The sequence below is a fragment of the Mauremys reevesii genome, linkage group 8 (assembly GCF_016161935.1).
Source record: "Mauremys reevesii isolate NIE-2019 linkage group 8, ASM1616193v1, whole genome shotgun sequence".
Taxonomy (NCBI): domain Eukaryota; kingdom Metazoa; phylum Chordata; order Testudines; family Geoemydidae; genus Mauremys; species Mauremys reevesii.
Window position 1 is genome coordinate 8,102,762 of NC_052630.1, and position 20,665 is coordinate 8,123,426.

A 20,665-nucleotide genomic window follows, 5' to 3' on the forward strand; every position below is an offset into this window, starting at 1 on the left:
CTGCCAGCTCCCTGCCGCTGGAGTCCTTTGCACCGCAGGGAAAGTCTCAGCAGTGGGGAAACGCTCTGGCGGCGGGTGAGCAGCCTTTCCCTTTCCTCGCTGCAGTGAAAGTCTCTGGCAGTGGGGAGTAATTAAAGCTGCCTTTCCTCTGCCGGAGCCTTTCACTGACACGTGTCGCTACACACTGTAGTGTGGACATGATATGTTTTTCACTGTGGCTTGTAGTTAGCTACATGTAAGCTGCACACCACTGAAAATGGTGTCCAGTGTAGACATAGCCATAGAGATGAAGAAAACCTTTTAGGTCAGATATTAGTTACTCTAAGGCAGGGCTCTCAAACTCCCGGCCCTCCAGCAGTTTTGGGGCCAGGTCTCTCCCTTGGCCTGCCCTGCCGCCCCGGGTTGATATACTGTGACAGTAACTGTGCATCTTAAAGCTTTCAGCACAATGGGTGGGTGCACCCTTTCCCTCCTCTGTACACAATATTTTATGTGTTGTAATGAAACTGTACATTGTAGAAAGAATCCTCATCACTGCCAGATAAACCGAATGCATGTGGTATGACAGATAACACTTTGTATCTTTGGTTTCGAAAGCTTAAGTCTCTACCACTTGTACTAAATGAGTCTGTTAGTTGTTGTAAAGTTATGGTTGCAGCCACAAGATGGAGCCATAAAACTCTGGAGGATGTGTGACATTCCAGGCAATAGAGGGCAGTGGTACACACTTAGGTCCTGATCCTGCAATAACTTATGCACATGTTTAACTTTATGGACCTAAGTAGAATTAAATATGGGTGTGTTTGCAGGATTGGGACCATAGGCACATCAGGACAGTGTGGACTCATTCTCATCTCCTGGAGAAGTGAAGAAATTCATAACCTATGCCTATAAATGAAACCTGGGTATTATGTTCAGATTTCATTCACCTTAATGATGTGCAGTACTCAGAGTATGTGTTCAACTGTATGAAGATGACACCGCACAATATCTAACCTTTTCAATGTTCTCTTTTAGCACTGCTTTAAAGGTCACTGCATCTGGTTAACTCCAGATATCTTGAAACAGGATGGAAATTGGGGAGCATGGAGTAAGTTTGGCTCCTGTTCTCGAACCTGCGGTACAGGGGTAAAATACAGGACACGGCAATGTGACAATCCACAGTAAGTTCAATATACACCAGTTTTTTTTCCTTATATGCAGTGAGTGACTGTGGGGGAATTCCTGTTAAGTTACTGATAAAGTAATGCACCAAGGAGTATTGCATAGTGCAGGTTAAAAACAGGGTATGTCTACACTTACGGAGGCATGTAGAGTACAGACTAGCATGGGTATAAATAAAAGTATAGATGGTGAGGCACAGCTCAGGTGAGTAGAGACGAGAGCCTGACGGGCCTGATCCCCCAGGCTGTACACCCTACACAGCTCTCAAAACGCCCTAGCAGTGCCTCCCACGTCTACAGTGCTATTTGTAGGGAAAGGCTGCAGCAGTGGGGAAAGGTTCTGGCAGTGGGGAGCCGCCAGAGCTTTTCCTTGCTGCCTCCCTGCTGCCGGAACCTTTCACTGTGGTGTGTACTGTACTCCACCATAAGTGTAGACGTAGCCTGAGAGTCCTGGATTATATGCTGCCAGAATTTCTACTGACCCACTTTTTGCCCATGAGTAGATTATTTATCTTCTCTGTACCTCAGTATACCTATCTGTGACGCTGGTTATAACAGTACAATACATTACAGGGGTCTTGAAAGCATTATATCCATTATTAACATCAGTGGATATTGAAACAGTCCCTAGGGGATTTGTAAAAACAAAAACCCCTTGCTTCACTCATTAATGCTATCGTTAACCATTATTTTTCTTTCCTCTTCACAGCCCAGCTAATGGAGGCCGTACATGCATGGGGCCAACCTATGAGTTCCATCTTTGCAACACTCAAGATTGTCCTCAGGATTCTGATGATTTCAGAGATGAGCAGTGTAGACAATGGAATCCTTACTTTGAATATCAGAATACGAAACACCACTGGCTCCCATATGAGCGTCTCGATGGTTAGTGATTCCCCATCTTGTTCTAATGTTGTCTTTGCAAATTCAGTCCCAGTTTGATAGCTCTGGAGACAGAAATTCATTGTCTGACAATGAAGTGCTACCTGGTCATTAGCACTGCAGGCTTCCCCAGGTCCTCTTACCAATGTGCATCAACCTGGTGAAGGAGAGAGCCCCTCTTGGGGTGAACAGACTGTTCTACTTTCCATCCCTGGCTCCTGTGCTTGTGCTGTCAGCAATGTTGCAGACTGTTGATACAGAAGCAGGAATGGGTTGTTAGTTTGTTACCTTAATGTCTTGAAAACATGATGAGGGAGATAAAAAAAACACATTTCAGACTTTACGACAGTCAGTGGGAGCTGCTGTTCATCGTTAAAATCAGGACATTTAGTTCAATTCCTTAATATGGATTAAGAGTCCTAACAGGCAGCCAAGTTTTAAAATTTTGGCCTCAGCAATGAATGGATAATAGAGTTGGCCACATCTGGTTTCTCAGATTCCAATAGAGGAAAGGCTCTTCTTAAGGGCAATCATAATGCATTCAACTGGAGAGTTGATGGGAACCAGGAGTTAATGGCAAAATGCCCATGTAGTTCATTTGTCTGAATTGCTCCCCAAAACAATTTTCACTAGTGCTTTATTTGTTTCTTCCGTTCTTGTGCAACCTGGGATTTTAAGAGGAGCAGATGCAGATAGCTTCATTGCTTCATTTCAAGATGTACATTTTCTTCCACAGAGAGGGGCCCAGAGACCTGTGGGTAAGGAATATTCTTCTACAGCCTGACCCACTGAAGCTAATGGGAGTCTTTTCATTGACTCCAGTGGGCTTTAGATCAGACAACTACCTGGTCTGCTCCATTTTTATATCATTATCTTGTTTAGTTAGAGGTGTGATCTTTTACTGAAATAATTATACCATCATATTCCCCTTCCTGTACAGAAATAAGGCTACAGTTGCCAGTATAGCTGCATCCACATGTGGGGGGGGCTGTGCCATTTAACTATATACCAGTATAGTTAAAGGGATACAACTTTGGTGTGTAGGCAAGCCTTAAATTCATGAAAGTATGGTAGAAAGTGCAGTTCTAATACATTCAGGGCCACACGCTACCCTCTTATGAAGATAAGTGCATATAAATTGAATATTTTAGTGGATATACACTATTCATAGTCTGGGAGCAACATACATTTTTATCTTACCCTGTCTTTTCTCTAGAGAGTCCCTTCGGCAGATCTGCCTAAAGTTAGGGTCTCCATCTCCCTACATTTGGCTAGCTGTTGTCTTCATTGTGTTAATCCCATCAAATGGGGACAGCTCTGAGTCCTCTCCCTCGAAAACGCTCTGTTTAATGCCATATCCTTTATCACACCACATGCTAACACATCTTCCTTTATGACATCCCACCACTTTTTCTTGGGTTGGCCTCTCCATCTTTTTCCTTCAGTCTTGCTCTGTTGGACTCTTTTCCCCACATAGTTGTCAGGACTGCACCTTACGTGACCGAACTGTCTGAGCCTGCACTCCCTCACTTATGGATGTTACTTTGAGCATGCCTCTAACATACTCATTCTTCATATGGTCTGTCTTGCTTACCCCACTCAGCCATTTGCATTTCTGTGGAACAGATCGTTTGCTCGTGATGGTTCTTTGTTTCCTAACACTCAGTGCCGTACATTAAAACTGGACAGGCCATCATTTTATAGACTTTCCCTTTTAGTTTTACTGGTATCTTCCTGTCACACACAACACCACTCATCTCTCTCCATCTGAGCCTGGCATTTATTATTGTAGCTCTAATTTCCTCCTCAATTTCCACATTTTCCCAGATTCTGGAGCCCAGATACTTGAAAGTTTGTGTTCTCGGCATTGTCTGCCCATCTAGTGTCAAGGATAATACTTCCGTGTTCACATTATTGAAACTGCAGACTGTTTCTCCTCTCCTTATTTTGACCCCATGTCTCTCCAACACATTTCTCCATTTATCAAGATCCTCTTTTAGACTGTCCTTCTCCTCACTGCATAGAAAGATAGCATCTGCTAACAACAGGCCGCCAAGCTGCTGCTTCTGTATGTTCCTCATGCGGGTATGCAGGACAAGAATAAAAAAGAAAGGGCTTTGGGCTAGCTGTACCCATTATAATCAACTGAACCTCAGAAGGCTTAGAAATCTGGTGCTTTGTCTGCTGTACTGCATGCACATACCTTTGGGCTAGCGTGTGCCTTTTGGACTGTGTGCCCACAGGATGGCATACAGTGGAATAAGAGCCCACCGTATGCAACTAGTCAATGGGCAAAGCAAGGAATGTGTGTGAAAATGAGATATAAAGAAGCCATGTTTGAGGCCATAGGTTTATTCAGTCCTTAACCAGTCATTTCAGCTCTGTTGCATGTTTTCAGCTCACCCAGAACAGATTAGAAGAAAGAAATGCAATGGTTTGGCTGTTTGCACACATACTGGTGGTAAAATTACTTTATTCATGGTCTCTCAGAGTGCCTGTCTTGTTTGATGACTTAAGCTATTGTAGATCCAAGCACTGCAGTAGTAGAGAATAACGTTTTTGTTTAGGAGCAAACAGTCCAATACTCTCCTAAAGAGTCTTTGGAAGCCAATGTCACATACAGTGTTGAACTGTCACTATTCAAGGTCAAATTCTTATCTGCTTTTTCAGTTTTAAATACAGTGAGCATTGAGGCAGAATTCCACCCCTTGGGTAGTGGGGCTCTGAACTGCCCAAACGTAGGCCAGATTGCACAGTACAGAATGCAGCCCCTTAAGAAGTAAAATGGCTTCTTTGGATATGTCTACCCTGCATTGTTAACTCGGGTCTGTGGGACCTGACTTTGTGGACTCTGTGTTTCCAACTACTGCTTGAGCATCCACACTGCAATTTAAACTGCGGCTTATGGTTGCTGGACCTGGGTCCCAGAACCATGCTAATGCGTCTGTACTGCACTACACAAGTCTGCGGCTTGAGTGCTGTCCACACTGCAAAATGGCAGGGCTTGGACTCGAGCTTCAGGAGGGCTCGGGCTCTGACCCGCGGGCTCCCCCCAGCAGACTCCTATGAGCCAGGTCCTGAGTGCTTGCTGACCCAAGTCAGACTGAGTTGTGTGTAGACAGAAGGTGGGCATGGGCTCAAACCTGAGTCAGAGCCTGGGCTCAGTGTGCAGTGTAAACTCAACTAAGTCACTTAGGGTTTGCCTGCACTGGGGAAAACAAAAAAGCCACAGCTGTGAGTCTCAGAGCCTGGATCAGCTGCCTTAGGCTTACGGGGCTTGAGCTACAGGGCTAAAAATAGCAGTGGAGACATTCCCAGTCAGGCTGGAGCTCAGGCTCTGAACCCGGCCAAAGAGGTCAGTTTACCTGGGCTCTGAGATTCGCAGCTGTGGGTCTTTTTTTGCAGTGTTGACAAACCCTAAGATACAGCCCCAAGAACAATCCATTGGTTCTTTTTTATCCAGCAGTTTCCAACTGAGCCTTTGTAGAATAATGATAATAACAATTTAGCATTTATTGGATGCGGACAGTGTACTCGGCGCTGTATGAAAGATGATGCAGGCTAATAGCTAATACTGCTGCCATTCAAACTGACATTCATGGCTTGAGCAAATGAACTGTTCAAGCTTAACAATAAAATATGGGGCATTTTGTCTTCTAGCTAAAGAAAGGTGCCACCTGTACTGTGAGTCTAAGGAGACTGGCGATGTCGTGTATATGAAACGAATGGTACATGATGGAACCCGCTGCTCATATAAAGATTTTTATAGCATCTGTGTGCGAGGGGATTGTTTGGTAAGTAGCATCACTCCTGATGCTTCACTTTTAACATTTTTCAAGACTAGCTGATGCAAAAACTATCAAAACAGTCACTTGAATGTTCTTCTCTGAGAATGAATGTTTAAGTGAGTGCTATAATGCTTTGGACAGTGGAGAGATTTCATTACAATTACTGTCACAATATTGTGTGTGATATTTGCAGTTGCCATCACTTTGCATGGGAATCGATTCCAGCAGCGTCTACCTACACAAGTAGTAGTATATGCAGTGGTTTTTAAGATGAATCGTGACAGTTAGCTTTCAGTGAAGCTTTTCCTTCATAAGGCTTGATGATGATGGAACGTATAGTGAAATATGAACATACAGCAACTTTTGAAGAAAGTGGTGTTAAAAGGTATCTGATGTGTATGCTGTATCTGTTTGATCTGGTTATAATCACCAACAATTTGTATAAATTGGGATCTGCTATAATTCATCAGTATTTTAAATTACAGTTTGGAACAGAATTATAGCCCTGATTCAACAAACCACTTCTGCAGGTGTTTAACTTTAAGCAGGTGCTTAAATCCCAGTGTAACTTCAGCTTGTGCTTAACTTTAAACAGATGCTTAAGACCCCTGAGTTAATAGTGATGCTTTCCTGAACCAGGACCCTAATGAATCACAAAATATATTTACCTAAGCTACAATTACTGCGATGACTGGAAATGTGTGTGTTTACCAATGTGCACTCTAGGGAAGTACTATAATTTTTTAGCTAATATTAAAAAACTATTTTTGATATCTTAATCCAAGGATCATTTGTGTTAAAGTTTGGATAAACAAGTAGCATTGTCTTTCCTCTCTGCTCACAGAAAGTTGGATGTGACAGGGTAATAGGTTCCTCTAAGCAAGAGGATAAGTGTGGTGTCTGTGGTGGAGATAACTCTCACTGCAAGGTGGTGAAAGGAACGTTCTCCAGGACACCAAAGAAGCCAGGTCAGTTAATTCAAGATGTGTTGTTCTGGGTGAATGATTTCAGTGAGTTTTCTTGTTTGTTCACTCTGGATCTCTTTGCTACCATGACAAACACAAGTCTATTGCAGATAGTTTTAGGCTTAGATATTCCAGCAGACACTGTCAGGACTTTATCTTTGAGATGGGTCTGGAGTTTGGAAGTACGTGAAGAGCTTTTCCAGGTTGTCATCCCTCTGTGCTAAGATCAGGGCCTATGCCTGCCACAGTTGGCACAGGGAAGTGGTTTTAATGGTTCCCCCCAAGAGACTTATAAACCGATTTGTGTTGCAGATTTCTCTGCAAACTAATGTAGCTCATCTATTGAATCTGATTCCATGGAATGCTATGACAGTATCTTATCTCCAGTCATTACCAGTCTGGAACCTGGATGTCCTGCTCTTCTACATTGTGTGTGGTCACTTGGGGAGATAGGGAACCATTTTGGTCTGAAGTGGCATAAGTTTGCTGATGACATTCAAGCTGTTTTTGTTAACCCAGAGGTCACTGTCTCTTTCCTTTCTCATTACCTGATGTAGGGATAGGAATAGCATAATTGCTTATGCCCAGCTTGCTTTAAAACATCCTGAGTTTTGTAAAATAAAGCCATTTATATACAGTAAAACCGACTTGCCCTGTTTTTATCATATTGACCAGTTATTATTTTTTTAATATTGCAATAAAGGGTACATTAAGATGTTTGAAATTCCTGCTGGTGCAAGGCACTTGCTTGTACAAGAAACAGATGCTACCATTCATAATCTTGGTGAGTATTCATTTGTGATATATTTTCTGTACAGGCTTAGTTTGCTTCTCCCCCACCCCCCAAGCTTCTAATGTGTTTGTGCATCGGTCTGCGCATAAGAACCCTCCTCTCTTTACATGCACAAATTAGGAATTGGATCCTAATTCCCTCATGTTTTATTACTTAGCACCTTCGCAGGATGATCCCAGAATCAGTGCGTGTCTGCTGCTATATGGGGTGATGAATTTCATTAGAGGGTGTGATAGCGTTTGCATTGTCTTCCTGTGTATAGTTCACAATATGCATCCTGTATTCAGCTTCTTCCCAGCTACCTCCAAAGCATAGCACTGTCATTCTCTCTTTCAAATTCTGCACCATTGTTAATAGTAATGATGCGAGGATGTCCAATCAATCACAGAATTTAGACAGTAATTGAAATCCTCTCCTTACAGTGCAATGGGATCAGTGAGGCGCAATGCCTGATAGGTTGTTATTAATTGGAAGTGGATTCACAGCAAATGGCTTGTTAATTCTGCTATGAATCATTCAAGCTTCTCTTTAGTAAATGCTTCCTTAAAAATGCCATTCATTACCCCCTGGCAGATCAAAATGGTGACCAATGCAGGAACCGCACTAGGCTTATTCTTCATTTGGGGTAAACCAGTTGCATTAGTATGACCACCCATTCCCCTCAATCTGCTGCTTCTTCACAAGCCTGTACGTACTGCTAATATCATTATACTTCAGGCCCCTAGACTGAGCAAGGCACGGAGAGAGTGAGCCCAGGAGAGTGTGGACATTGAGAGGGAGGGTCATTCCTGAGAGAAATAGGCTGCTCAATCTGCTGTTAGTGAATGGAGTGGATTAAAATGTGTATAGTGAATAAAGAAACACTTTATCTTCTAACTTCAACACAAAACATAGGTCAACCAAGTAGCATGGCACAAGATAAGCCAGTTCCTTCATCCCCAGTATAAATGAGGGGGTAGACGACCAGCAACAGATAAACCAATGTGTGGTGTTACCTATTTTACTGCCCAGGCTGAAGAACATCTGACCGCTTTCCCTGTGCCTAGATGTTCCCTACCTGCACTCAGCACAAGCAGCTCATGACTCTGAATCCAAGTGCAGTAGCTTCAGGCCGTGTTTGCTGTAATTGAGTGAAAAAGACTGAATTGTTGATAGAAGCAGGATATAGGGATATTTTAGAGCAGGCCCAACTCAGAACCGGCTCCTCCACTTGGGGAAGCTGGTTTAATCAAGAGGGGAACAATGTAGAATGGAGGAAGGACTCCCTTAGATAGGACCCATGTTCTAACAGATGGAGGGGGCTGATCGCTGCTGCTGCAACAAAGAGGTTACTCCAGGGGTGGGGACAGAGAAATGCAGACAGGTTGCAGTGATAGGAATCAGTACATGGTGCCAGGAGGTCCACTTGGTGATAGACATCTAGATAAACACCTAGGGATTGCTGGGATACACGTTGGTACCTGTTTTTTAAGGGTGTGGAGGGTTGTAAGAGATGTCTGGGAGCTGAATTTAGTTTTCTAGAAAAAGTCTTGTGTCAAGACTTTCCCTTTTAGTTTTCTCTAAAATGCCTCCAATTCCACGCTCCATTGAAACCTTAAGGTTTCAATGTATGGATGAGTCTATGGAGCAAAGAGGAATAGTTTACATTCATTAGGCACCTGGGAACATTTTAGGAAGGGAAGGTCTATATAGGGAACCAGACTGCTAGTGCATAAATTAATAGAGGCCTAAATTTTCCAACGTGACTGGTGCCTGGGGATGCCTCAGTTTCTGAAGCCCAAATAGTAACATCTTAAAGAGGCCTGATTTTCAGAGGATGAATACACAGTGCTTTCTGAAGATCAAGCCCTATTAAGATGTCTCAAAATGAGCCCCTGAAATGGAATCACCCAAAATCACTAGCCACTTCTGAAAATCTTGGCCAGTGGTTGTTGGTTTATTTAAATTATGAGGTGGGGGAAAGCCTGAAGGTGCTGAGGAGCACTTGAGTTAGATGTACACATTTGCCAGGGATATCAGTAAAACAAAGACCACTCCAGTCTTTGATAGTAGAAGATAGGACAGAAATTAACTGGAGAAGGGATCGGTTCAGATCACAGGGGTGTATCCTGGAAAAGTAACTATCTATTGGAGCAAAATACCAATAGACACAGGGCCAAAAAAAAAAAATCCACAGAAGACTGTGTGTCAGAGTGAGAAAACAAAATGAGGTAAAGCAGAATGCCTAAAAATTTCTCTCTCAAACCAATGAGAGAACTGGGGAAGAACAGACACTGGTATGCTTGGAGCTCTTTCATCTAGCCTTCTACTGAAAAAAATATTAGAAATGAGATGAAAACCCCAAGTATTCATGTTTGTTATGTTACTTCTAGCAATTAAGAACCGAGAAACAGGGAAATTCGTTTTAAATGAAGACAACTATGTACCAGATTCTAAAGTATTTGTTGCCATGGGTGTGGAATGGGAATACCGGAATGATGACGATAGAGAAACAGTGCAGACCATGGGGCCTTTGCGCAATGGTATAGTCATTCTGGTAAGTCGCTTGAAAACCATCTTCTGTGGAAGAGTGTGTCTGGGTTACACTGAGTCATAATGTTTTATAGTATATTAAGGTTCCTTTTGTGAAACACATTAAGTCATCTGCTTTAAGAATAAAAGTGATGCATTTTAATCCCTTTCGAACTCGCACATTGCCACTTACTGGAAATGTGTTTAACAGTAACTCCAGGGTTGTATGTCAAGCATCTGACCTTCCCAGTTATTTCCTGTGGATGGCCTAGGAATCATCACTCGCTAATGGATATCCAACGTACTAATCACAGCTGAGATGTGAACATTAAGAAAAAAAATCAGTGTACCACATCATAATCAGATGTACATTACCCTTTAACAACATCTGCACCAACTTTTGAAAATGTCTGGCACATGATTCTCGATGCAAAAGGATCCTTTAATGGGCTCTCAGGTGGTTTACTCCATTTCAGAATTTTAATTCACAAATCTTTCAAACTCTGCTCATTATACATCGTTAAACAGTCAATGCAGTGTAAATACTGTGAGCCAGACCCTCCACTGGTGTAAGTTGACAGAGTCTCACTGAAGGCAGGGGAGCTGTGCTGATCTACACCAGTTGAAAATCTAGCCTGCTGGAAGAATAAAAATTACATTCTCTAAGGGCCAGATTTCAATACATTTACTCATGTGGAATAGCAGCGTATTCCATGAATGGTCCCATTGGCTTCAGTACTACAGCGGAAGCTGGCTCAAAGTCATTTTTTATGTGGAAGCTCCATTCCTTGGTCAGGTAATGAGTTGATTATTCATAGAACTTGCAAGACCATCGTAAGAAAGGTTGTGTTTATCAGGGCCACCCGGAGAGGGGGGGCAGGCAAGTGGGGCAACTTGCTCCGGGGGCCCCGGAAAACTCTCGCGGGGCCCAGGCCCCCGGAGCTTCTTCAGCTCTGTGTCTGCGGCGGCAATTCGGCGGCGGGGGGTCCTTCCACCCCGGGACCCGCCGCCATAGTGCCGGGTCTTCGGCAGCAATTCGGCGGCAGGGGGTCCTTCCACTCCAGGATCCGCCACCGAAGTGCCCCGAAGACCCATGGCAGGGGGTCCTTCTGCTCCGGGACCCGCCGCCGAAGACCCCAGGCCCTCTGAATCCTCTGGGCGGCCCTGGTGTTTATTGCAGAGGTTATTACAATTCATTCCACCTGTTTTAGTTAATCTTTGTATTTTTATTAATCTTTGGTTTTAGTGGATTCACAATTATCATTGTACCCTAATGTTTCTCTCCTTTAGAATAGGCTATGGAAAAATTTAGCGCTTTAAAGTCAATGCAACACTGGCAAGAAAAATCAATCCAAAGCAGTGACGGCCTATTTAAACGTGCAGTATAAGAATCCCTATGCTCCAAGGATACAGAGATACTTAACAGCAAGAACAGCTCTAATGGGGTTAAAACATTTACATCTCTGGGGGATGTTTTTATATTTGTGTCATGATTGTCATTGTAAGATTGATATAAGCTTTTTAAAGGTTTTATTTTGTCTTGTTTGCTGACTAGGTGATTCCTCATGGTGGTGCCAAGGTTTCTTTGACTTACAAATACATGATCCATGAAGACTCCTTAAATGTAGATAACAACAATGTTTTGGAGGATGATTCAGTAACATATGAATGGGCTCTGAAAAAATGGTCCCAGTGTTCAAAACCGTGTGGAGGAGGTAAAACAAGAACACATTTAAAACTGAGGAAAGGAAATGCCTTTTATTTTTTACACAACACAATTAATCTGTGGGATTCATTGCCACAAGACAGTAATAAGGCCAAGAGCTTAGCAGGATTTTATTTAAATAAAGGATTAGACAAATATTAGACAAATAAATAATAAGAAAATCCATATTTGCATTAGACTGGAAAAAATGTGTAAGGAATATTAACCACCATGCTTCTGAATACAAGCTGAATTCCTCTTTGAGCAGCTTATCCCATAACTGTCCATTGTCCATAACTGTCTGGAGCATCCCTTACTGCTCCTAGAGACAGGATATCTGGCTGAGATGGACTTTGGTCACATCTGGTATGACAGTTTCTGCCTTTGTCCCTGTCTGTTACTGAGAAATTGTACCAATTATATACGAGTTGGCTGTGTGCTGATGAAAACTAGCATGTCAAAACTTCAAGCACATAACACAAATCACACCCATTGGCAGATGAATTCTAAATCCTTTGTGTCCAGTGATCTTAGCCTCCAGTTTAGGGATCAGTGAGTACTAGACCCTGATCCTGAACAATGCTGGTGACCAGTGCTGCCTGGAGATAGGAGGTTTCAGCTGCTGTGCTGTGTGGCTGCTTTTTTAGGTGTGCAAATTTAGAGGACACTGATGAAACTTTTACCCTTGTACTGCCAAGAGGTGCCCCCTTAAGAATATAAAAGCAGTCATTCTGGGTCAGACAAAAGGTCCATCTAGCCCAGTATCCTGTCTCTGACAGTCGCCAGTGCCAGATGCTTCAGAGGGAATTAAAAGAACGGGGCAATTTATCAAGTGATCATCCCCTGTCATCCAGTCCCAGATTCTGGCAGTTGGGGTTTTTGGGACACCCAGAGCATGGGATTGAGTCCTTGACCATCTTGTCTAATAGACAATTATAGACCTAGCCTCCATGAGCTTATCTAATTCTATTTGAACCTAGTTATACTTCTGGCCTTCACAATATCCCTTGGCAATGAGTTCCACAGGTTGACTGTGTGTTGTGTGAAGAAATCACTTCTTTATGTTGGTTTTAAACCTTCTGCTTATTAATTTCATTGGAAGATGCCTAGTTCTTGTGTTATGTGAAGAGATAAATAACACTTCCCTATTCGCTTTCTCCACACCATTCATGATTTATAGACCTCTATCTATATCCTCCCTATTCGTCTCTTTTCTAAACTGAACAGTCCGTGTCTTTTTAATCTCTTCTCATATGGAACCTGTTCCATACCCGTAATTATTTTTATTGCTCTTCTCTGCATGCTTCCAGAAGAGTCAGTTATTTATTGTGATTATAGCTTTGTTGTGAGAAGACAAAGAGGACTGGTAGTTCTGGATGCTAAATAAGTAGCTGCTTGTAATGAGTAAAGTAAATGCTAACCAGGTGCAATCTACAATCCCGTAGAATGGTCACCTACCATTCAAAATACACCATTAGCCACTTCATGGACAAGTACAATCTGAGTTGTGTGTAAGTATTGTAAATGCTGAAGATAAAAGAAGTATCTTTCTTAAGGTAATCAGTTTACGAAATATGGTTGCCGGAGGAAGACAGACCACAAGATGGTTCATCGGAGATACTGCGAGACGATCCAAAAGCCAAAGCCTATTCGCAGAGCATGCAATCTGCAGGAATGTTCCCAACCAATGTAAGCTTTGCTGTCCCTTAGAATTGGTCATAGCCCATGTCCAGTTAATGCTAATGGTCAACTGGAACGAAGTGCTTTCAGCTATCTCCATATACCTTCCTACTCTGACACGTGGCTGTTTTAGATTAGGAGCCCTTCACCATTATTTTACATCATTGCCTAGATAGTGTTATGCAATGACACAATGTCATTGCTAAAGTGTTGCTTGCAGAAACACTATTTCTGGGAATGACAGATCCCGCTGATTCTGAGATAGGTTGGGTCAGAAAAATACGCCGTCTTGATCCAGACACTTGTATTCAATGGACCAGAAGTGAAGTCATATAAATTGATTTTACAGAGTTGAATTTAACTATATAAAAGCAAGCATATAGAGTGTTGTTTAAGAGAACAAATGTCATACATTTCTAATACAAACACCAATAAAACTCTCAGCATATTTTTAAAGCTGCAAAGGTCAGGGAGGGGAATGGTTTAGCTCATGCAAGTTTTTGCTGAAACATTTATGTTGATTTCCATGGATATCCCAGGACAGCATTTTAAGAGGTTATTATTTGTGCTTCCTTCTTGTTGTTGTATATAGTCAATTATTACGGATGTATTTATTCACATTTTACAGGTGCTTTTTTGACTGGCAGCAAGTTAACCCTGTCACATGTAGGACTCACATATTTCCCCTGTTGCTACCGCAACAAGTAAGGAGTAAGTTGATCTACAGCTTTTATCTCTGGCAACCGAGTCTAGATTCCAATGCGTGTGATGAATAACTAAACAATACCAGCCAATATTTTGTAAATCCCTTCCAAAGACAAACACCAGAGAAGGAGAAGTCAAATAACTGTGCCCCATCAACACAACAAAGATCAGGGTTTAACAAGTTTGTTTACCAGCACTGACTTAATGACCACAATTAGAACTCTCTGTGTAAAGCTACAATCTTCTGTTACTCAGTTATGAGCTCCTTTCCAGGTAGTAAAACTATAAATGAAAGTAAAATTAAATTACACATGCACATGAGCCACAAAATTCAGATATGGATTTCAAAGACCCCAAATTTAAGGGTGCTTGGATCTGGAGTTTTGGCTCAGCCCAGTATAGAGATATTAGCCAGCTACAAAATTCATATCAGGATCTTGGTTATAAATCCCAAATGTTTGTGTAGTCTCTGATCCAGGGTTTTGGTTTGGGCCCCTCTCTAATTAAACTAGTAACTTCATTCTTACCTAGAAGGTGGTTTTAATCCTAAATGGGGCCTTCTCGTTCATAGGCGAGGCAGATTTTGATTGGACTCCTTAGCACTGAGGCCAACAGAATAAAACTGTAAGCTGCTGCTCCCTCACAATTAATGGAGGATCATTGCAACTCAGTTGTCCCAGAGATCCTCTTCCTATAAATGATCTTGTGCTCCAAGGATTGTTGCCTTACTCCTCTACTGTGTAATTTCATAAAATCAGAGGTTAAAAACAGAAGAGATGTATGAGGTCACTAGTCCATCTCCTGGTCAATGCAGGATTATTCCCTACACCACCTTTTCTAGTGTTTTGTACAAACTTTAAATGTCCCAAGTAATGATATTTCCATCAGCTCCCTTCTGGAACTCTTCCAATGCCTAGCACATCTCAAACTCAGGGCATTTTTCAGTCTATATTTATATTTAGTTTACGCCAGTTGTACCTGCATGTACCACACTAAATAATATCCCTTCTTCTTGGTTTTTGCATCCCTCAAATATTTGTAGACTATGATCATGTGCACCAACTTTGTCATCACTTAGCCCACCTTTCAGTATTCCTCCAGTCCCTCACTCCTTCCACTTTGTCACTATAGTTCTTGCAAAATTGTGCCCAGAATGTAATACAGTGTTCTAGGGGCAGTCATGGAGGAGTTTTCACCATACCACATGGCAAAACATAGATAAAATTTTCAAATGTGCCTAAGTGTATGTCTACACAGCAAGGGAAAACCTGTGACTTGCCATGGCAGCTGTTTCATTGTTGGGGAGACTTCTGGGCTAGGGCTGGAGCCTAGGCTCTTGGACCCTGCATGGTGACTCAAGCTCCTAAGTCACATTGACTTTCAATTACATTTATACTTCTAAGTACCTTAGCTACTCTTCAAAATGGGACATAGGTGCCTGAGGTACTTTTGAAAATTTTATCTGCTGTCTAATTTGCTTTTCTGTTTCATCTGTAGATAGATTAGCACTGCTGCTCTCCAGTTCCTCCCTCTCACGGGGTATTTGTGTTTGGGGTTATTTTCCCCAGTTGTATTTGCTTGTGTTTTTCCGAGATGAATTTCACTTTATTTTCTTCCCATGTTTCTAATCTCTCTTAGGCCCTGTGTATTATTTCTCTCTCCTCCCTGGGCCTCACAGCTCTTCTCATTTTAGCATCAGTCAGTTAACTGAAGTCAGCCACTCTGACCATCACCAAGGAAATTGTTATTTCTGTGCATCTATAGCTAAATGTCCCCCAATCAGCTGGGCTGTAATAGTAATTTTTAAAGGACTATTTCCTAAATTGCCATCACAGGGATTTATTTCAAGGGACCCTTATCAGATCTTCACAGAACATTATGGAGCTCAGTGGTATGGTGGCAACATTGTCTTCTGCCATTGTGAAAGAGGGTGAAACCTCACTACTGGTAAGAATGAGCTCAGAGTTCTGTGAAAACTGTATTAGAAATATTACATAGTTAGCAAATATCCCGGGACCAACATAGCTACAACAACACTGCACATCATCAGCAAAACTAAATTTCATCTGCTCTGTGGCTAAGCATCAAATACACCGCAACAGCTTCCACTGTAGAGAGAAAGCACTTCCCCTTTGCAATATTCTTGGTGTCTAATGCTGTGGGGAGATGGTATTTAAAAATGGATTAAGCTCTCGATCCAACAGAGATGGATCAGAGAAGTCCCCAAATGATGCTGAGCTTTTTGATCCTCCTTCCCTCCCTCCCTCCCTCTTCTTTTCTGCCACCATCTAATAGTTTCTCCAGCTACTCCTCTGCCTCCTTTGTGGCCTTCAGTAGCTTACTGCTTCACCCCGCCCCTCCACACAATCCCCACGGGAGGAGAAAAGGGACCTGAGGCGTTACTTTGTTCTGACCACAACGCCTCTCATTCAGATTCTACTAGAGACAGTTTTCTAAAGAGAAACAGCTTTTGTAACAAGGACCACATAGAAAAGAAAAAAAAAGTGACATATTGTTCTCCTCTTGGTTATGCCGCAACTTGTGTTAGCACCAATGGGATGTGTGCGTTTGCATCAGAAAGGGAATGTCTACCTACAAGAGTCTCAGTAGGAACATCCCAGTGTAATCAGGCTGTCCACATGTTCTGAACAATACAAGATGCTTAGTGGTTTATATTCTGTTCTTTAAAATATTACTGCAGGGATTTAGGAGGCCCTTAATGTTGCTCCTAAGAGAGACTGGATATATTGCTTTGATGTCTTCAAAATTGCTTGACAAACAGCTCGGTTCTGGCTTTCAGTCTTCTGGCAAATGAGTCCATATTTTTCATGGTTCTTCCAGAGGGTTGGTTGAACTGTCACCCTCTCTGAGTAAACTCATCTGTAAGAATTACAGCTATAACCCCATCCTCTGCTATCAATAATTGTTTTAGTGGTTTATCTCCCTGTTGGTTTCAGCATGAATTATTTAGGCTATGTCTACACTAATCCGGTAAGTCGATCTACACTACAAAACTCCAGCTACATGAATAATATAGCTGGAGTCAACGTACCTTAGGTCGAGTTACTGCGGGGACTACACCGCAGAGGGTTGATGGGAGAAACTCTCCTGTTGACTTACCTTACTCTTCTCATTGGAGGTAGAGTACAGGGGTCGACTGGAGAGCGATCTGCTGTCGATTTGGCAGGTCTTCACTAGACCTGCTAAATCGGCCATCGGTGGATCGATCTCAGAGCATCAATCGCGGCTGTAGTGTAGATGTAGCCTTATTAGAGGTTTACAAATAGCTACTGTTAGGGAAGCTGCAGAGAAATTGTTCTTTTCAGTTCAGAGCATCTGCAAAAGACAGGTCTGCTAAGATTGGTATCCAGGAACCTAACATGGAATTATGATGTTATACGTGTAGATGGGATTGCTTATATTTGGAAACATTTTCACACCACTAATTAAGTCCTTATGACTTCTGATTCACATACCTAATTGCACTAAACTTGAGAAACTTGTTGTAGTTTTTGGGTGAATTTTCAAAAGCATCTGACTGACTTAGGACCCTAATGGCCCGATTTTACAAAGCTGCTTAGGAGATGCCAAAAGATGCAGAATGGTGCCTAGTGAGATTTGAAAGGCACCTAATTCCCTTTGGCTTTCTTTGGGGGCTAGCCTGCTTATGCAGTTTTGTAAATCCCATTGGGTACCTGTCTGTATCTTTAGGCTCCTAAACAGCTTTGTAATCTAGTACTAAGTCCCACTGAACATCTATATAACAGTGAATGAAAGTCAATGGGACTTACTTAGCTTCCTAAGTCGCTTAAGCCATTTTAAAAATTGGGCTGGGACTCCAAAGACATATAGGTGCTTTTAAAGATGTTCCCCTTTAATACTGGAGAGAAAAGGTGGATGAGGTAATATTTTTAATGGACCAACTTCTGTTGGTGAGGGAGAGAAACTTTTGAACCACACAGAGCTCTCTCTCACCAACAGAAGCTGGTCCAATAAAAGATATTACCTCACCCACCCTGTCTTTCTAATCCTGGTACTGACAAGGCTACAACACAGCCTATGACCACTTAATACTACTTTATCTTAGGGCTGGTTGGTTTTGTTTGTTTTTTAACTTTCGAAATAGTAAATCCGTAATAGGTATCTGGACAGTGCACCAGATGTGGGCCTGTAACGAGTAGGGGCCTCATTAGAGAATTCCAAAGAAAGAGAAGTTAAGTGGAAATATTCACGTTGAGATAATACTATGGGAGAAAAAATAACATTTTCCTTTATTTTCCCCCTAGCCATGTCAGTGATTTGTGTGTTTGGTCTATTCTCTCTGAAAGTGAACAGAATTTATTGTAAGGGTCCCAAAAGGAGCCTAAAAGTGTGAGGTGCCCACATCCCATTGGAAATCAATGCAAATTGGGTATCTAACTCCTTTAGTCTCCTTTGCAGATCTCAGCCCTTTTACATGCAGTCCTTAAAGGACCAGCTTATAACCAAAATAAGTGAAATGAAGTAATATTGACGCCTTCATCTCAGAAATAAAGACCCTCTAATTGTGTCACAATTAGAAAGCATTACTACACTGGTGCCTCAGGTGAACTCAGATGATACAATACTGAAGTATGGTAGGAAGAGATGTGACCTTCGTTATAATGGGTTTCATGCCTCTGGCTGTTATGCTTTGAACTACAGTATAATTGTCGCTGAGCTGCCATCTACTTGCAAGAATTTAATAATCCTGTGCACAGTAAAAAGTTGAGAACAAAAAACGAGTTATTGTGAGATGAGTGTAGGGAGGGCCTCAATAGGAGTAGAAAGGTGCAAGCTTTGAAGTGGGTATGTAAATGTTTCTCCCCAACCTGCTTAGATCTTTAATATTAAAGACAAAACACCTCTTTTGCCAGTTGCACATATGGTGATAAAAACCACAAATTGGATACAGTTTTGTCAATGATAGAGAGCACTGAATTCAAAATGGTCGTGCTGAACCTTTAGACACCAAAAATAGCCCTACAACGGATGAAATTTCACATTGTGCAAGTCCAGAGCATTAGTCTTTCAATGCTATTTTTCAGAATAGACAGTGATTTCTCCTTATTAAAGAATTAATCATCTAACAAATTTGGTTCTGGAACACCGCATTTTGTATTATGCCAGTGCAAAAAATTCTCAAAAGTGTGTGTGTGTGTGTGTTCCTTTTTATAACCTATCTGAGACGTGTATGGCAAGATTTAGCCAAGATATTTAGAATTCTTCTGGCTTCCCCTATATGCAATGTTCAGTTTTATCTGATATTTCTTCAAGATCCTTTACAACACAAACCTGTCACAGTATTAACTGCTACTGGATCTAAACTATTAAGTTGATCGGCTAAATTCCTTCTTGTCAGTAGCTTGCTTGGAATGGTAAGACACACTAAATCAATCCTAATTACAATAGCCATAAGTGCTACCACAAACAGACCGATGGACCCATATTGCACTATTTTTCCAGTGCAGAAGACACTGCTTGGATGTATTTAGCCCACTTACTGTCAGCTTCAGTGCTGTGGCTAATTCAGCCTCCCAGAACATTTAGTAATTTTTACTTATCCTCTTTCATTTACTAGATTGGGATCAAGATCAACCTACTGCTAATCCTGAAATTTAAGAATTATAGTTCAATAAATATTTTTTACATGACTAATGTATGCGAGAGAGAGTTTTACCTCACATGTCCTGTTTTCATTAACCAGATGGGTTACAGGAGATTGGGAGCCCTGCAGCAAAAGCTGTGGAAAAACAGGATATCAAGTACGTTCTGTACGGTGTATCCAACCCCTGCATGACAACACAAATCGTTCTGTTCATACCAAATATTGCAACAATGATCGTCCAGAAGGCAGAAGGTCTTGCAATCGAGCACTTTGTCCTGCCCAGTGGAGGATAGGACCCTGGTCACAGGTAGATAATGATCATAAGTAATTAGCAATCATATTTTTCATAATATTTTATAAAGCAGGGACGGGGTGGGGGATCTTCAGCGAGTTGTCCTGTCCTGCTACTGCACTGACTGGAAAACTTCTGCTTACCAGTGTAGAGCACAATATATCCATCAGGGCTAACTCAGCCCAGAAGTGAGTTTAGGTGGAGGTAATGGCAGTATGGACAGCAGTAGAACACCTAGCAATTAGTTCAGAAGTAATGCTGTTTGACTTGGCTCCCATGAGCCAGATCTTTCTGGTCTTGGTTGCAGGTTCAGAAAGAAAGGAATTGGTCCCTTCAGCATTTCCCTTCTGTTTGTCACTTCAATTATTTCACCAAATGACACTGCTCGGAGAAAAATAATTCAATAGATTTGTGTCATGCCTTTTTCTTTTTTCCTTAAAGTCCTTTAGGGACATGGCTGGGTTTTTTTAGAAGTGCCTAAGAGAGTTAGGCACCCAACCTCATTGCAATTAAATGGGCATTGGGCATTTTTGACAAAGAAAAGCCATTATGAGG

The 20,665-nt window shown here is 41.9% G+C and overlaps 1 protein-coding gene across 8 annotated transcripts in view; it reads left to right on the forward strand.

Moving 5' to 3' along the window:
- The window catches only part of ADAMTS2 (ADAM metallopeptidase with thrombospondin type 1 motif 2), a 352,434-nt gene that overhangs the window by 318,856 nt on the left and 12,913 nt on the right, over window positions 1-20,665 (forward strand). For all 8 annotated transcript variants that reach the window (XM_039486343.1, XM_039486339.1, XM_039486340.1 and 5 more), the window contains 9 exons: window positions 1,018-1,163; window positions 1,873-2,048; window positions 5,706-5,839; window positions 6,678-6,801; window positions 7,502-7,582; window positions 9,964-10,127; window positions 11,658-11,817; window positions 13,364-13,496; window positions 19,918-20,125. In XM_039486343.1, the coding sequence (XP_039342277.1) occupies window positions 1,018-1,163; window positions 1,873-2,048; window positions 5,706-5,839; window positions 6,678-6,801; window positions 7,502-7,582; window positions 9,964-10,127; window positions 11,658-11,817; window positions 13,364-13,496; window positions 19,918-20,125 (1,326 nt within the window). The remainder of the gene's footprint in view (window positions 1-1,017; window positions 1,164-1,872; window positions 2,049-5,705; window positions 5,840-6,677; window positions 6,802-7,501; window positions 7,583-9,963; window positions 10,128-11,657; window positions 11,818-13,363; window positions 13,497-19,917; window positions 20,126-20,665) is intronic.